General features: G+C 46.1%; 1 protein-coding gene across 5 annotated transcripts in view; it reads right to left on the bottom strand.

Moving 5' to 3' along the window:
* The window catches only part of LOC144115726 (regulator of chromosome condensation-like), a 113,224-nt gene that overhangs the window by 25,959 nt on the left and 72,224 nt on the right, over positions 1–15,041 (bottom strand). For 3 of the 5 annotated variants that reach the window (XM_077650211.1, XM_077650212.1, XM_077650210.1), the window contains exons 2-3: positions 13,856–14,032; positions 5,094–5,271 (exon numbers count right to left, since the gene is read on the bottom strand). In XM_077650211.1, coding sequence (XP_077506337.1) covers positions 5,094–5,271; positions 13,856–14,011 — 334 coding nt within the window. In that variant the 5' untranslated portion in view covers positions 14,012–14,032. Of the gene's footprint in view, positions 1–5,093; positions 5,272–11,186; positions 11,365–13,855; positions 14,033–15,041 lie in introns of those variants that run through there. The other 2 variants (XM_077650208.1, XM_077650209.1) reach the window with 1 other exon arrangement.

Genomic DNA, 15,041 nt, shown 5'->3' with positions numbered 1-15,041 from the left:
GTGCTTCGCCATGAGCTCTCCAGGTTCGAAAAGCATTCGGCGCTCATTCACTGCAGCGTTTAAGAGGGAGGCCATCATTTACGCCGAAGAAACCAACAAATGCGCGGCGGGCCGCAAGTTCGACGTTTCTGAACGGTTGGTGCGGGAGTAGTGAAAGCAGAGAGACAAAATTTTCGATTGCGACTCCAAGCGAAGAGGTTTCCGCGGGCCGAAGTCTGGACGCTTTCTGGAGCTGGAGGTCAAGCTTGCAGCGTATGTCACCGAAATACGTGATCGGTCCCTTCCAGTGACATGCGAAATGATCACGCAACAAGCCCTGCTCTTTGCTGCAGAAGCTGGAATACTCCGAACAGACTTCAAAGCCAGCAGGGCTTGGGGTTCGAAATTTATGGAGGGCTGGCTTCTCTCTTCGTCGGCGTACTAGTGTATGCCAGCCAGAAGCTGCCTGCTGCTTACGAGAAGAAAGTTCTCGCCTTCCATAGGCACAACCTCAAGCTCCGCGACTCGCGGCGATACCTGCTTGTCAAATCGGCAATGCGGACCAGACTCCCGTCTACTTTGACATGACGAGCAACACAACAGTGAGCGTGAGCGGAGCTCGGGAGGTTAAGCTTCTCACGACAGGAAACGAGAAACTTCGGTTCACTGTTATGCTATCACGCTTGGCAGATGGCACTAAGCTCCGAACGTACATCGTCTTCAAATGAAAAACTATGCCAAAGGAAATGTTCCCGAAAGGAGTTATTGTGCGAGTGAACGAAAAAGGTTTTATGACGAATGACTTAGTTATTGACTGGTACCGCCGGGTGTGGCTTTTGAGGCCAGGGGCATCCCTCAAAAATTGCAATCCGAACCTCCTCGTGCTGGATTCATTTCGCGGCCGCCTTACCGCGAAAGTGAAGGCAGAGCTCCGAAATGAAGATACAGATATGCTGGTGATTCCCAGCGGTCTGACGGGGCAGCCGCAGCCCCCAGACGTTGGCATTAACAAGCCATTCAAGGACTTGCTCTGGCATGAGTACGAGTGGCTGGCGGCAGAAGGGCGGGAACTTATTCCAACGGGTACATTAACTTCATGAGTAATCATTTTTTTTACAACTTCATCACACTTACACCTTTGACATTTTTGTTATTAATGCTTCCATGGATGGAATAATACTTTTTGTTTTGCTTTGCAGGGAAACAGATAGGGAACATCTAAATGAAATCCACTGCTCAAGATTTCCTCCAAAATTTTTAGTACTCAGTGTCTAAAAGTTAAATGTGATTTTCGCAGGTTCATGTTTTTGGACATCATCACCAGCATTATGGAACTTTTCATTATGTTCTGAAGATGCACTTTTAATAAACTTTACACCGTTGACCTTGGAAAGAATTGAAATGTGGAGCTATGCTATTATGTGGAAAAGTGAACATATCAAATTTTGTTAACAATAACACCAGCAATTAATATTCTAGATTTGTAATGCATCAACATAATTGAACATTTTTCTAGGGGTGCGCGAATACTGAAATTTTCGAATACGAATCGAATCCGAATATGTAGAAAAAATGGCTTCGAATATCGAATATATGGTCAGCACACAAAATAAATTCAGAAAAGATAAACAAGCAAACATTGCTGCTCATATTTTTTTCAAAATAGTGAATGGCCTTTGCAACTGCAATAAACAAAACTACACTGCCTGAGCACCGTATAAAAAAAAAATTCATGATGTGCGCAGAAATGCATACTACTTAATTGAACAGCATAACAGTATCCAACCTGCAACGTGGTCAGGCAAAATGAAATCCATAGCATGACAGGACTGGAAACAAAAATAACACGATGCAGTGGTGGAACTGACAACTGGCTTCTTGTAGCAGCTATTGTAGCAGACGAAATTGCAGTTTGTAGCAGCAATTTCAAGTTTTGTAGCAGGAAAAATGGCATTTTGTAGCAGATATTTGAGCTTTTGTAGGAGGAAAAAAACTTTCTTAGCAAAATTTCATGTCTCGAAGCACTTAAATAAAGAAGGCTTGTTTTATTTCTGGAACAGTCAATTGCTCCGGTGTTTATGACGACCATAGCCATGCAAAAACAAGCTTCAATCCCAAATTCAGTCTAAATTTTGTTCTTTCCTTAAAAAGCTGCAAAAATATGCAAACAGGAGATTTTGCTAAGAATAAAGCCTTTTTTATTCATATGGACGACATAACGAGATATGCAACAAAGCTATAAAAAATTATACCATTCTTAGAACTGCAAAATTAAGGTACTATTTCTTTTTTTTCCTTGATGACTCCATCTCAGACAGTGCCGCTGCGAGCCTTTCCTGTCCATTCTTCAGAAGGGCTTGCAACATCTGCAAAATTTTTAGACTTGACGCCTGTTGCGAAAAGCAGCTCGGCATTCGTGATCATATTCCTGGCCAGCCTGATCTTTTCCAGTACCTTCTCTTCATTCTGACCTCTTTTCTGGGTGTCCTTGTGCGGTACAGCAGCCTTTTGCTTGTTTTGCACATGTCTCCTCTGCTGCATCTGCCTCCAACCACTGCAGCTGTCACTTCCGCGATACTTTCAGCGCTCCGATTAATCGTTGTGTCTTGGGAATGGCAGCTGGATTTCGGCCGAAACGCTGGCAATATGTCATTAAAGACCTAAGCCCATTTACAATTTGTATTGAAAAGGACGATCGCCCTCTCAGCACTTGCCGATTTTCACTGAAGCCCCTCTCCAAATGAGCATTGCTGTGCGAGAGGCACAGAAGTGCTTTTACGGGTGCTGCCAACAAGGGATATTTTCGAGCCCCATCGTCTTGCTTGAGTTCGAAAAATTTTTGCCAGAAGTCATTTTGCCAAGTCATTCGGATTGTCTGGCTAATATCTTCCGAGACACAAAGACTAAACTCATCCATCAAGGCGGAGACCTCGTGAACTGCGATGACCTCCGGCAGCGATGACAAGCATGGATGAAGATGGACACTTTCGTCCCGCCATTTTCTTCCAATCAGCACAGGTTTTGAACAGTGCTGCCGGCAGATGTCGGGTTCCGCGACAGTGAATTTCGGTTCTGCTCTCGGCAGAGTTATTCAGCGGCGTTTTGGCGCAGACGTGGCGCAAAAGTAGGCAAAAAATCGATTTTGTAGCAGCATGTAGCAGGATTTCTGATTTGGCGCAGTTTGGCGCAACCGGCGCAACAGTTCCACCACTGCATGATGGCTAGTAAAGCCTCATTAATTCGAAGTTCAAAGAACCGACACAAACGCCCGGGTTATTCGAAGGTCGATTTATAAAATGCCCCGCGGTCCCGGAAAAAAAAAAACTAACGAAAATGCGGTAGTCTTATGAGGCGGCTCTATCGTGAAAGCACCTGTAATCATGTGACGAGCACAGAGTTTCGGCATGCTGGAAGACATCGCGAACGTAAGCGAGATGGGAATGCACATTGACATCGGAATGGCCAGACTGCTTCTAAAAAGGAAAAAAAAAATTGACCAGCGACGCGTCAGTCAGCGTCTGAAAGCGGCACGGTGCTGAGATTGGACTACTGGCGAATGCACGGACCGACAGTTGCCACTGCCACGGGCAAGAGGCAAAACTCAGAAACCAAAACTACGCGGCCAGGTTACTTTTTTGACCTAGTGACAGGGGCCCTCCAAAAGTTGTCACGCCTGCCGTTACGCCCACTTAAGAGCTGCATGGGTTACAGTGCACCATGCAATAAATAGGCGGGATTTTTACAGGATCGCTTGCCCTGTTGTGACACCTCGACTCGCCCCTTCGGGACCCTCACGTGAAATTCCGCAAGTAGGCTTTCCCGCATAGCGTAGTTGACCAAAACAAGATGGCGGTGGTCACGGTCGGAGAGTTAAGGTGAAAAAACGAATGTCATAGGTGTAGGCAATAATTAGATAACACATTACAGAAGGATAAAAAAAGTTAACGTGCTTTCGCGTTGCAATTGTTAGAAGCGGGTTGTCCTCCATCTTGTTTGCAGCACGTGTGGTATGTGGGAAAGCCCACTTGCGGAATTGCGCACAAGGTCAAGCCTGGCGGCATCGGAATGCGATCGGTCCACGCGATAAACCATGGAGAAGAAAGAGAACAGGGCCTTTATATTGTTTTCCTAGAACTTTAAACTCTATATTCAGATAATTTGCCCAGATACTGCGCATTTGCCAAAATCAAATTAACAAAAGTCGGCGCGGTATACGATCGCTGCCGGGTATTTGGGAATTTTCGAATATTCGGAAAATCACGAATATCATTTCTCGAATACGAATATGAACCGAATATGAAACATATTCGATTCGTATTCGAAATATCGAATATTCGCACACCCCTAATGATGATGTACCTTAATAACAATATAAATAGAATAGCTCATGTCAGGTTTCAGCTATGGCTACAAATGTTGAGGGAAAGTGTCTTAATGACCCGTAAGAAATTACCTAATTAGGCTTCAGTTAATTTCTCAAAAGTAGAGAAGTAATTGAGATAAGCTGAAACTAATTACGCTTTTGAAAACAGAAAGAAGAAATACATATGCATACCCAATTTCGTGACAATATCTCTAATAAAATTTTTGTTTTAAGACCAGTGTCTCCCCTTAACAAGGTAAAAGCCATTATCCCCGAAGACAACGGCATGCTTGTTTCTTTCGATCTCTGATCACTCTTTACCAGCGTACCGGTCAACCTGGACATTGAAGCTTGCAGGCAAAGTCTCGAAGATGAGGACTCATGGCAAGATGGGACCACTTTCGAAGCAGCACAGCTATGAGACTTATTGCGCTTCTGTCTCGCTAAGACCCATCTTACATATAATGGCGACTTTTACCAACAGATTTTCGGCACAGCAATGAGAGGAGCATTCTCGGTCCCAGCGGCGAACATCACGATAGAAGTCATTGAAAACAAAGCCTTAACCACTTTCCAGCCGAGACCAATAATATTTCTCGGGTACGCGGACGACTGCTTCAGTGTTCTAGAGCGCAAGCACACAGCCCTTTTTCTGGACCACCTGAACACCACTGAACCATCAATCAAGTTCACTGTTGAGGAAGAAACCGACGGCTGCCTCCCATTCCTGGACACCACAGTATACACTCACCTGTGGGGCGTTGCACCGTCACTGTGCCAGGCTCAAGCAGGCAGGTGAATGACCTGCGTCCACCACGCGATGTGAACATGGGAGCCACTCGTCCCAGCTGTCCCTGCTCTGCACATCCCACGGTCACCAAGTTTCGGTCCGCTCTCAGCATCACCACAATGTCGTTGCCAGAGGCTATCTGCGGAAACACAATACAGCACAGACCACTTACAGAGTACACAGCGGGCACTCTGGAAGATACATTTGGGTCTGTTCACCCAGTCACTCACAAACGGTCTGTGGTTGTCTCCCTGATCAACCGTGCAAGACACGTCTGCAGCCAAGACGCTAATCTAAAGAGCGAAATACTAAAAAGAAAAGAGACCGAGCTGCGGAGACACGGCTACATTCTTTCCTTCATCAGGAACACCGAAAGAAGAATGCCAGCAAAACACCTGTCTCTGAAGAAAGCGAGAGCACCGAAAAAACCAGAAGGAAAACGAGCTCTTGTCGAATACGTAGCAGGAATTAGTGAAGCGCTAGGAAGTATTTTCCGCAAGGATGTCAACATCGCGCACGTCTCCACTGGCAAAGTGTGAACAGAACTGGTGAAAGTGAAGGACAAACTCCCTCGTGAAAGATTTCCAGGCATTGTGTACGAAATAGGCTGCGCCGAACGACATAGCTGAAAAGATCCCTTCTTGTTAGTTGATCCCTGAGCGTGCACAGTGAATGGTATTTCATTGACGAACGCTACGGAAACACCCTACAGCTGGCCATATGACCTCCCGAGAGCAGGAATAATGTGTCGCTGATTTTTCTTTTCAAGCGCTTAGGAAATGAAAATTTCTTGGATGACAATATTGTCCTGCTTCATTTCGAATTTTGCCTGCGGGTTTGGAAATGACCATTACGGAGACAAGCATGAAATTTTAGAAGTATATAGAAAAATTAGAACCTGCTCTACACTGAAATGTGCATTTACGCTTGTTCGTTGCACTGATAAAGTGTTATTCTCCTGACATGTTCTTTACGGCATCATTGAAAATGCAAGTGAAAAAGCTAAGTTCTTTTTTAACACACCCGTGAAACAAGCTCGCAGTGACCTTCCCCTTATTGAGAGCTTGAAAGAAGGAAAACGATTTGAATTTGAGCATGCTTGTTAATGCCACTGCAGGTATCAAATGTGTCTGATAAAGGAGTTTTTCGGTGCGAAATCTCATTCCATGGCTGCTGCATTTGCGATCCCTTGCTCGTTTACATGGTACAAGTATTTTGTAGCCATGATCAGGAAGATTTCTCGTCCTTTTACAGTGTTTCATCCTGCGCTTTGCACCGCGTTGAAACGAATGAAATTATGTGCAGTACTGTAGAACTGTAGTTATGACGATATGGTCTCGCCAAGCACAGGAATCTCTGTCGCACCATTTTTCTGCTGTTTTCATGACAAAGATTTTAGTAGCACCGAAAGACTCCGTGCTAGTTATGCAATAGAGCCGCGACGAGACTTCGCCCAAATGACAGGAGTAGCATGTGGTAAAGCTCCCATTTCAAACTCCTTTACACAACACAAAACACACATATTTTTCACCATTCACAGCTTCGTCCCAGCCATGAGTCTTGAGTTAAAAGATATTATGTCACCATTTCCCCTATGGAATGTTCACATGTCAATAGCTTTAACATATTTCGTCAAATATTTTACAGAAAAGGTTTACCACACACTTTGACTGGCTGTACCCCCTTGGGTGTATATATGTATCATGGTTCTTTAGAAACCTGTTCTTACATTTCTTGCTCAGGCAGAGGAAAAGACAAAAATTTACCGATACTAGCACGGGTGCCGCTTTTTTCACTCCACCTGCCACAAGTGCATAATTTTACCAATCACACTCAAGGAAGGCAAGAAATATTCTGGTTTGGTTTATAGTTTAATGCCCCACTGTGACTCAGGCTATGTATGAGAGATGCCGTAATGAATTAGGGCTTAAGAATTTTCAACCACCTGGGGGCCTTTAACATGAACCGACATTGCACAGTGTACGGGCCTTTAGAATTTCACCTCCATCGAATTTGGAGCGCCACTGCCGAAACCAATAATATTCTGTAATTACCAAATACAAGTGCTCTTTTATAAAACGTGTTCGCTAGTTATGTTCTGCGTATTTGTTGTTTTATAGAAAGTTTTCATGTACCGTATAAACCGGAATATATGTCGAGATTTTTTCTTAAAAACAGCGAGCGAAAGTCGCCCCTCCTCTTATAAAGCGGCCTTAGCAGAATGTGAGTCGCAGTCTGGCAACCCACGGAGCCTGTTCGCGAACGGATAGCCAAAGCCGTATCGACATCCAAACGCGATTGCTTTTGATGTTTTCTTTTCGTTCAGAGCCACCGGATTGTTGGTCTTTGCGTGCACTGCTTTGTTTGACCTCGTGCGCAATTCCATGTTAGCAATGAGTACCAGCGGCACGCGGAGGCAGTTCACAGTGGCTTTCAAGAATTCGCTGAAGCGAACGGGAACATGGCCGCTAAGCGCATGTTCGGCATTTCGGAGAAGAGCGTGCGGTATTGGCGCAGACAGAACGATAAGTTGTTCGCATGCAAACCAAGCAAAATGTCCTTTCGCGGATGTCGTGCAGTGCATCCAAAACTTGAGGACGCACTTGCGGACTTTGTGCGGCACCTTCGTGCGCGGTAACTACCCGTGACTGTGCATTCCATTAAATGCAAAGCTTTGGACCCTGCGCGGGAAGCTGGACTACACCAAGAAGAGTTCAGTGCACCGAAGTCATGGGTGTGCCGTTTTTGAGGCGCAAGGAATTTTCTCTCCGTCGCCGCACATCCATATGCCAGAAGCTGCCAGAGGAGTTCGCCGATAAGATCGTCAGCTTCCAGCGGTATGTGATTCGGCTTCGAGAGGAGCACGATTACATGCTCGGACAAACTGCGAACGCTGACGAGACCCCTGTCTGGTTTGATATGCCTTCGGCTACCACAGTCGGCGAACGCGGCGCCAAAGAAGTAAAACTTCTGTCGACAGGATGTGAGCACTCGCGCTTTACTGTCATGCTTGCGTGGACGGCAGATGGCAGAAAGTTGCCTCCTGTTGTCATTTTCAAAAGGAAAACCATGCCGAAGGAAGCCTTCCCTTCAAATGTTGTGCACGTGAATGAGATAGGGTACATGGACGAGGCTATGATGATTGATTGGATTCTTGTGGTGTGGAATCGTCGGCCCGGTGCATTGCTGCATCATGTGAGCACGCTGGTTTTGGATGCCTTTCGCGGCCACGTCTACCCTTCAGCCACTTGACGTTGCACTCAACAAGCCCTTTAAGGACCGAGTGCGACAGGAGTACAATGAGTGAATGTCCGGCGACAATCCAAAGATGCCGACGGGCCGCCTGCAAAGGCCTCCGATTGCGACCGTCTACACCTGGGTGTTGTCGGCCTGGCGTTCTTTGCCAGATGCCATGGAGCAAAAGGCTTTCAAGAAGTGCTGCATAAGCAACACGCTGAATGGAACTGAGGACGATGCACTGTGGGAGGCGGTGAGCAACAAGGAATCGTCTTCCGACGACACTGATGAAAGTTCGGAGTGAAGTCGCTGCTCCGGTGGTCCAGGGACGCAGCCGACGTTGCAAATAAATGCGTTTCGGCAATATTTGCTTCTCTATTTTTTCTATTTTCTTCACTTCAAGGTAAGGGGGTCGACCTATATTCCCATTCGACCTATATACGGTTTATACGGTACTTCACCACTCGCGTAATGTATACAGAAGCTATCCTACGAAAGCGCTTGTGTCGTCCCGGTGGTTTTGTTTTACGGGGCTTCTTGGCCACCAATACGTGCTGGCTCTGCTATCTGCTCACTAATTCAACGCTGCTAGAAGCGATGCGTTTCTTCAACCCTTCGAAACATGTCTTTAATTATTCGAAACATGCCTACAGTCAGCGTATCATACGGACCGCTGTTTTAACGTTATCATCAGCCTCACGTCAATTGCAGGACAAACGGCTCTACCTTCTTTAAAATAAACCCTGCCCTGTACCAGCTACGGCCACCCTATATCTATTCCGTTACATTTAAAGACTACTGGTTCAGTACAGTTCAGTTTATTTACCCTAAAAGCCCCCTTGTATCGGGGGTATTACATAAGGGGTGGGATTTTAATGAAATGAGCAAACAAAACAGCGAATATTATTTAGCACTGAAGGTGATCGGTTACATGTTCTTGAAAAGTAGAGGATGAAGCGATGTTGACAATGTCACGGGGTAGGCCGTTCCAGTCCGTTGCTGCTCGAAAGAAAAATGAAGCAGAAAAGGTGGCAGTATGCGATGGCGGCCGGGCAACTTGTAGGGGATGACTGGTGCGGTGAGATATGCGTGCGGCAGTTGTGATATACGGTGACCGATTGAGTGAAGAATAAAATAATTTGTGATAAAGGGTGAGACTTGAAATGCGATGACAGAACGAAAGGGGCGGTAGTCCTGATAATGCTTTCAATGAAGAAATGCTGACGTCATATGAGTATGAAGAGTGGATGAATCGAGTGGCACGGTTTTGGACAGCTTCTAATGCATTAATTAAATTATCTTCCCTTCACATTACATGGCCTTTCCGAGCCCATTTCTTTATTTTAGCTAGGATGTCATCAACTCGCATTTGTTCCTTGATACACTCTGCTCTCTTCATGTATCTTAATTTTGAGCTATCATTTTTCTCTCTTTAGCTTTCAGACTTGTCCTCAAAAGTGAACCATTTTCGTCAGCCATCACATATCTGCTTTATAGGTGAGTTTCAGAGGTATGCACCATTTATCTGTTTTATTAATGGATGTATGTTCTTATTAAAGTATTCCACCACTACAAGTGACGCATTTCCAACACGAAGAGTACGTACTGGGTTAAAACAGTAACAGGGTACACATCACATTTTGGATGCCTATATTGAGAATTAAAACTTCTTCAACTTTAAATTATATTCCGCATACGCAAGAAGGCATCTAAAAGGTGCCTCACTGACAACAACGCATCAATGTATGGTTGACCACCACACCGCAGAGCTAGAGCGGTTAGAGTTCCTTCGCGCTTTTCTGCACTTCGTGTATCTTCAGTTCCAACAAAATACACAATATTTTCTTACATGTGAATCAGGGCCAAGAAATTAAGTAGCCTAAAAATATGCAAAGCTATGCCAAAATTCTTCTCCAAAGCACAAGTCCCACGCAGTGAACCTTACTGTGTGGCATATGCATTTGAAGTATTCCTGATGCCGCTTGCGGAATGTCACGAAATCTTCAAGAGGAGGGAATGGACGTGGGTCTCTGCACGGCAGCAAGTACGGCGCCCGGCTCTTTCGGCTCAGGAGCGACCTCTGCAAACGTCTCCTGAGCAGTCCGCAAGGTTAAAATGCATCACATAAAGTGCTTTTATGATTCGCGATGTGCCGCACAGATGACCGAAGACCAATACAAGGAGGACCTGAACCACTACTGTCGTTTTGTAAGTGCACGTACAGCACCGTCCATTCTTGATGTGAACACACGAGCGCATGGCTGCACTCCACAGACTGCAAGCAAAGCCGTACATTGAAGCAAAGTGGTACATGTAGTCGAGGTTTTACGGCATACGTCCCCGCTGGCAAGGTGCGAACAGAATTGGTGAACGTGAAGGACTAGCTCCTTCGTGAAAGATTTCCAGGCATTGTGTACAAAATTGACTGCGCCGGTTGCTCATCAATACATATTGGTGAAAAAGACTTCAGGAGATGCCTGACAAAGCACCAGAACGACCACCGAAACCAAAAAACCTATTTTACATATAATGGCAACTTTTACCAAGAGCCTTTCAGCAACAATGGGAGCAGCAATCTTTGTCCCAGTGGCAAACATCACGATGCAAGTCATTGAAAACAAAGACCTAACCACTTTCCAGCCGAGACCAAAAATATTTCTAAGGTACGTGGACGACTGCTTCTGTCTGTGTCCTAGAGCGCAAGCACACTGCCCTTTTTCTGGACCACCTGAACAACACTGAACCATCAATCAAGTTCACTTTTGAGGAAGAAACCGACGGCTGCCTCCCATTCCTAGACACCACGGATCCACTCACCTCTGGGGCATTGCAGCCTCACTGTGCCAGGCTCAAGCAGGCAGGTGGATGAGCTGCGTTCGCCACGCGATGCGAACATGGGAGCCACCCGTCCCAGCTATCCCTGCTCTGCATATCCCATGGTCACCAAGTTTCCGTCCGCCGTCAGCATCACCACAATGTCGTTGCCTGAGGCTATCTGCGGAAACACAATACAGCACAGACCGCTTATAGTGTATACAGTGGGCACTCTGGAAGATACATTTGGGTCTGTTCACCCAGTCACTCACAAACGGTCTGTGGTTGTCTCCCTGATCAACCGTGCAAGACACGTCTGCAACCAAGACGCTAATCTAAAGAGCGAAATAAAAAGAATAGAGACCGACCAGCAAAGACACGGCTAGCCTCTTTCCTTCATCAGGAACACCGAAAGACGATTGCCACCAAAACAGCCTGCCCATATGTAGCGGGAATTAGTGAAGTGCTTGCATGTATTTTCTATAAGCATGTCGTCAACATCGCACACGTCCCCCGCTGGCAAGGTGCAAACAAGACTGGGGAAAGTGAAGGACAAGCTCCCTCGCAAAAGATTTTTCAGGCATTGTGTACAAAATGAACTGCGCCGGTTGCCCATCAATATATATTGGTGAAACAAAGGACTTCAGCAGATGCTTGAGAAAGCACCAGAAGGACGTCCGAAAACAAGAATATAACAAGAAACGCCATCGCCAAGCTTGTGCAAGAAACCGGCCACGAGATTTACAGGGATCAAGTAAAAAATATTGAGAACAGAAAGGAACACATCAGCATGGCAGAATCTTGAGTCTCCTATCATACAGACATTGTCGAACACACTAAACAAGAACGACAACTCTACAGCCTATCTATGCTAAATCATAAAAAACACCGCTGGGTGCTACGAAAGAACGGATCCGCAAGACGATTGCTTCACAGTGAACAACGGAGCAGCAGTGCTCCCGAAACGTCTTTGCATCTTTACTGACTGGCCAGTGACCAGTTCTCCTGATCACCATGATTCCTCACAAGACGCTATGCCATCAAACCCTCAACTACATCAATCTGTGCCACCAGTTTGAACAACTGGCCAACACCGGAATTCATAGTTTTGTAAGGATCTCCGTGAGACTCGCTGCATTCTGCACGCATTTGCACTTCAACCTAAATTGCAAGTTTTTTCAAGTAATCCCGAAATCATTGCGCCTGAAGAAACCCATCAAAACCCGCTTCGGTCTCCAGGTCATCGCAAAAGCCGAACGTCAAATCCTTCAAGCACGGATAGAAGAATGCAAGCTAACAAAGAAACGCTGGAAACGGACTTGTTCTTCGCAAAACGTCAGCTGGAGTTCATCGCTCCGCACATTCTTTCCAGCGTTCAATTACTTTCCAACCAGAAAATGGGCAGAACAGAGGAAAAGCACTCGAAATCACAAGAACAGAATTTGCCAGCATTACTTGCTGTAAAAGAAACAGGCACCACGTCAGCTATGATCTTCGAAACAAAGAACTTGTAATCCTACAGTCTGAAACCTGCTGAGGCCAGGTTACTAAGCCGAGGTTTGAACTTCAACCAAGGGAATGTTCCCAACCCACGAAAGGCTGCTTCAGCCGTCGGAGGAGTGGTGCGATTTCTCGACCTAGACGTTCAACACAAAGTTAGAACGAATGCATCTCATATGAAGAAGCCGTCAAATGACTAGCCCCTGACTCATGACGAATGCAAGGCAATGCACAGCCTATAGGCCAACGATGAAATTGTAATCCTACCTGCGGATAAAGGCAGTCAAGAGTAATCCTTGCCCACTCTTCCTACCAGGAAAAATTGGAACCCTTGCTGCAGCACGAGAATACCTATCGTAGACCACCAAAACACCCCAAGTCAAAAGGTGCAGGCGTCTCTACAGAAAATGCTCGAAAAAATCTTCCAAGGGCCTTCCACTATCCATGAGATGCCTCTACCATCAGCTACTATCTACGAACTGCTCGGCACCCGCCACATACGGGCTTCCAAAGGTTCATAAAGAAGGCACCCCTCTATGCCCAATTGTACACTTCAGGAGGTCTCCGCTGCATTCGCTGCCGCAGTACTTTCATGGTGTATTGGCTCCACTGGTTGGAAATACAGAAACGAATGTCAAGCACTCCTCCGATTTTATTAACAAGCTACAAGCCATTGTCCCTCAAGATAACGACATGGTTGTTTCTTTCGATGTCTGCTCACTGTCTACCAGTGTACCAGTCAATCAGGCTGCTGATGCTTGCAGGGAGCGTCTCGAAGATGAGGACTAATGGCAAGATCGGACCCCTTTCGACGCAGCAACTGTGCGAGTTATTGCGGTTCTGTCTCGCTAAAACCTATTTTACATATAATGGCAACAAAAGCTATTTTACAAATAATGGCAACCTTTATCAACAGCCTTTCGGCACAGCAATGGGAGCAGCAATCTTTGTCCCAGCGGCGAACATCACGATGGAAGTCATTGAAAACAAAGCCCTAACCACTTTCCAGCCGAGCCCAAAAATATTTCGACGACTGCTTCAGTGTCCTAAAGCGCAAGCACATGGCCCTTTTTCTGGACCACCTGAACACCACTGAACCCTCAATGAAGTTCACTGCTGAGGAAGAAAGCAATGGCTGCCTCCCATTCCTGGACACCACGATATCCACTCACCTCCGGGCATTGAACCCTCACTGTGCCAGGCTCAAGGAGGTAGGCAGATGACCTGCGTCCGCCACAAGATGCAAACATGGGAGCCACCCATCCCAGCTGTCCCAGCTCTGCACAGCCCCTGGTCACCAAGTTGCCCTCCGTCGTCAGTATCACCATATGGTTGCTGCCAGAGGCTATCTGTGGAAACAAAATACAGCATAGAATGCTTATAAGGCACACTGTGGGCACTCTAGAAGATACATTTCGGTTCTGTTCACCAAGTCACTCACAAACGGCCTGTGATTGTCTCCCTGATAAACCGTGGCAGACAGCTCTGCAGTCAGGACTCCAATCTAAAGAGCGAAATGATAAGAGTCCGACCTGCAATGAAATGGTACCCTCTTTCCTTCATCAGGAACACCGAAAGAAGAATGCCAGCAAAACAGCCTGCCTCTGAAGAGAGAGCACCGAAAAACCAACAAAAAAACGTCCTCCTGTCCCATACGTAGCGGGAATTAGCGAAGCGCTTGCATAGATTTTCCGCTAGCATGTCGTCAACATCGCGCACGTCCCCGCTGGCAAGGTGAGAACAGAACTGGTGAAAGTAAAGGACAAGCTCCCTCGTAAAAGATTGATTTAAAGGCATTGTGTACGAAATGGACTGCGCCGGTTGCTCGTCAATATATATTGGTGAACCCACAAAGGAGTTCAGGAGATGCTAGAGAAAGCACTAGAACGACGTCCGGAACCAAAAATGTAACAACATACGCTATCGCCAAACATGTGCAAGAAACAGCCCACAAAATTAACTGGTATCAAGTGAAGATTATGACAACACAAAAGAACACATCAGCACGGCACAATCTTGAGTCTCTTATCATATAGACATTGCCTAACACACTAAACAGGAAAGACGAAACTCTACAACCTATCTATGCTAAATCATTAAAAACGCTGCTGGGTGCTACAAAAGAACGGATCCGTGCACCAATTGCTTCAGAGTGACCAAGGGAGCTGCAGTGCTCTCAAAATGTCTTTCCATCTTTAGTGAGTTTAGCCGGTGACCAGTACTAATTATCAAAGTGGCACATGCGCAGAGGAACCACGAGGAGGTGCTTCGCATCCTCAGCTGTAGCGCTCGAGGGTGCACTGGCCTCATCGACTGAATAGAGCACGCAGATGACTACAAGTGTCCAATATATGCCTC

This window comes from Amblyomma americanum, chromosome 1 (assembly GCF_052857255.1).
Source record: "Amblyomma americanum isolate KBUSLIRL-KWMA chromosome 1, ASM5285725v1, whole genome shotgun sequence".
In the NCBI taxonomy this organism is placed as follows: Eukaryota; Metazoa; Arthropoda; class Arachnida; order Ixodida; family Ixodidae; genus Amblyomma; species Amblyomma americanum.
Note: the sequence above shows the minus strand (reverse complement) of the source record. Positions and strands in the feature narration are given on the sequence as shown.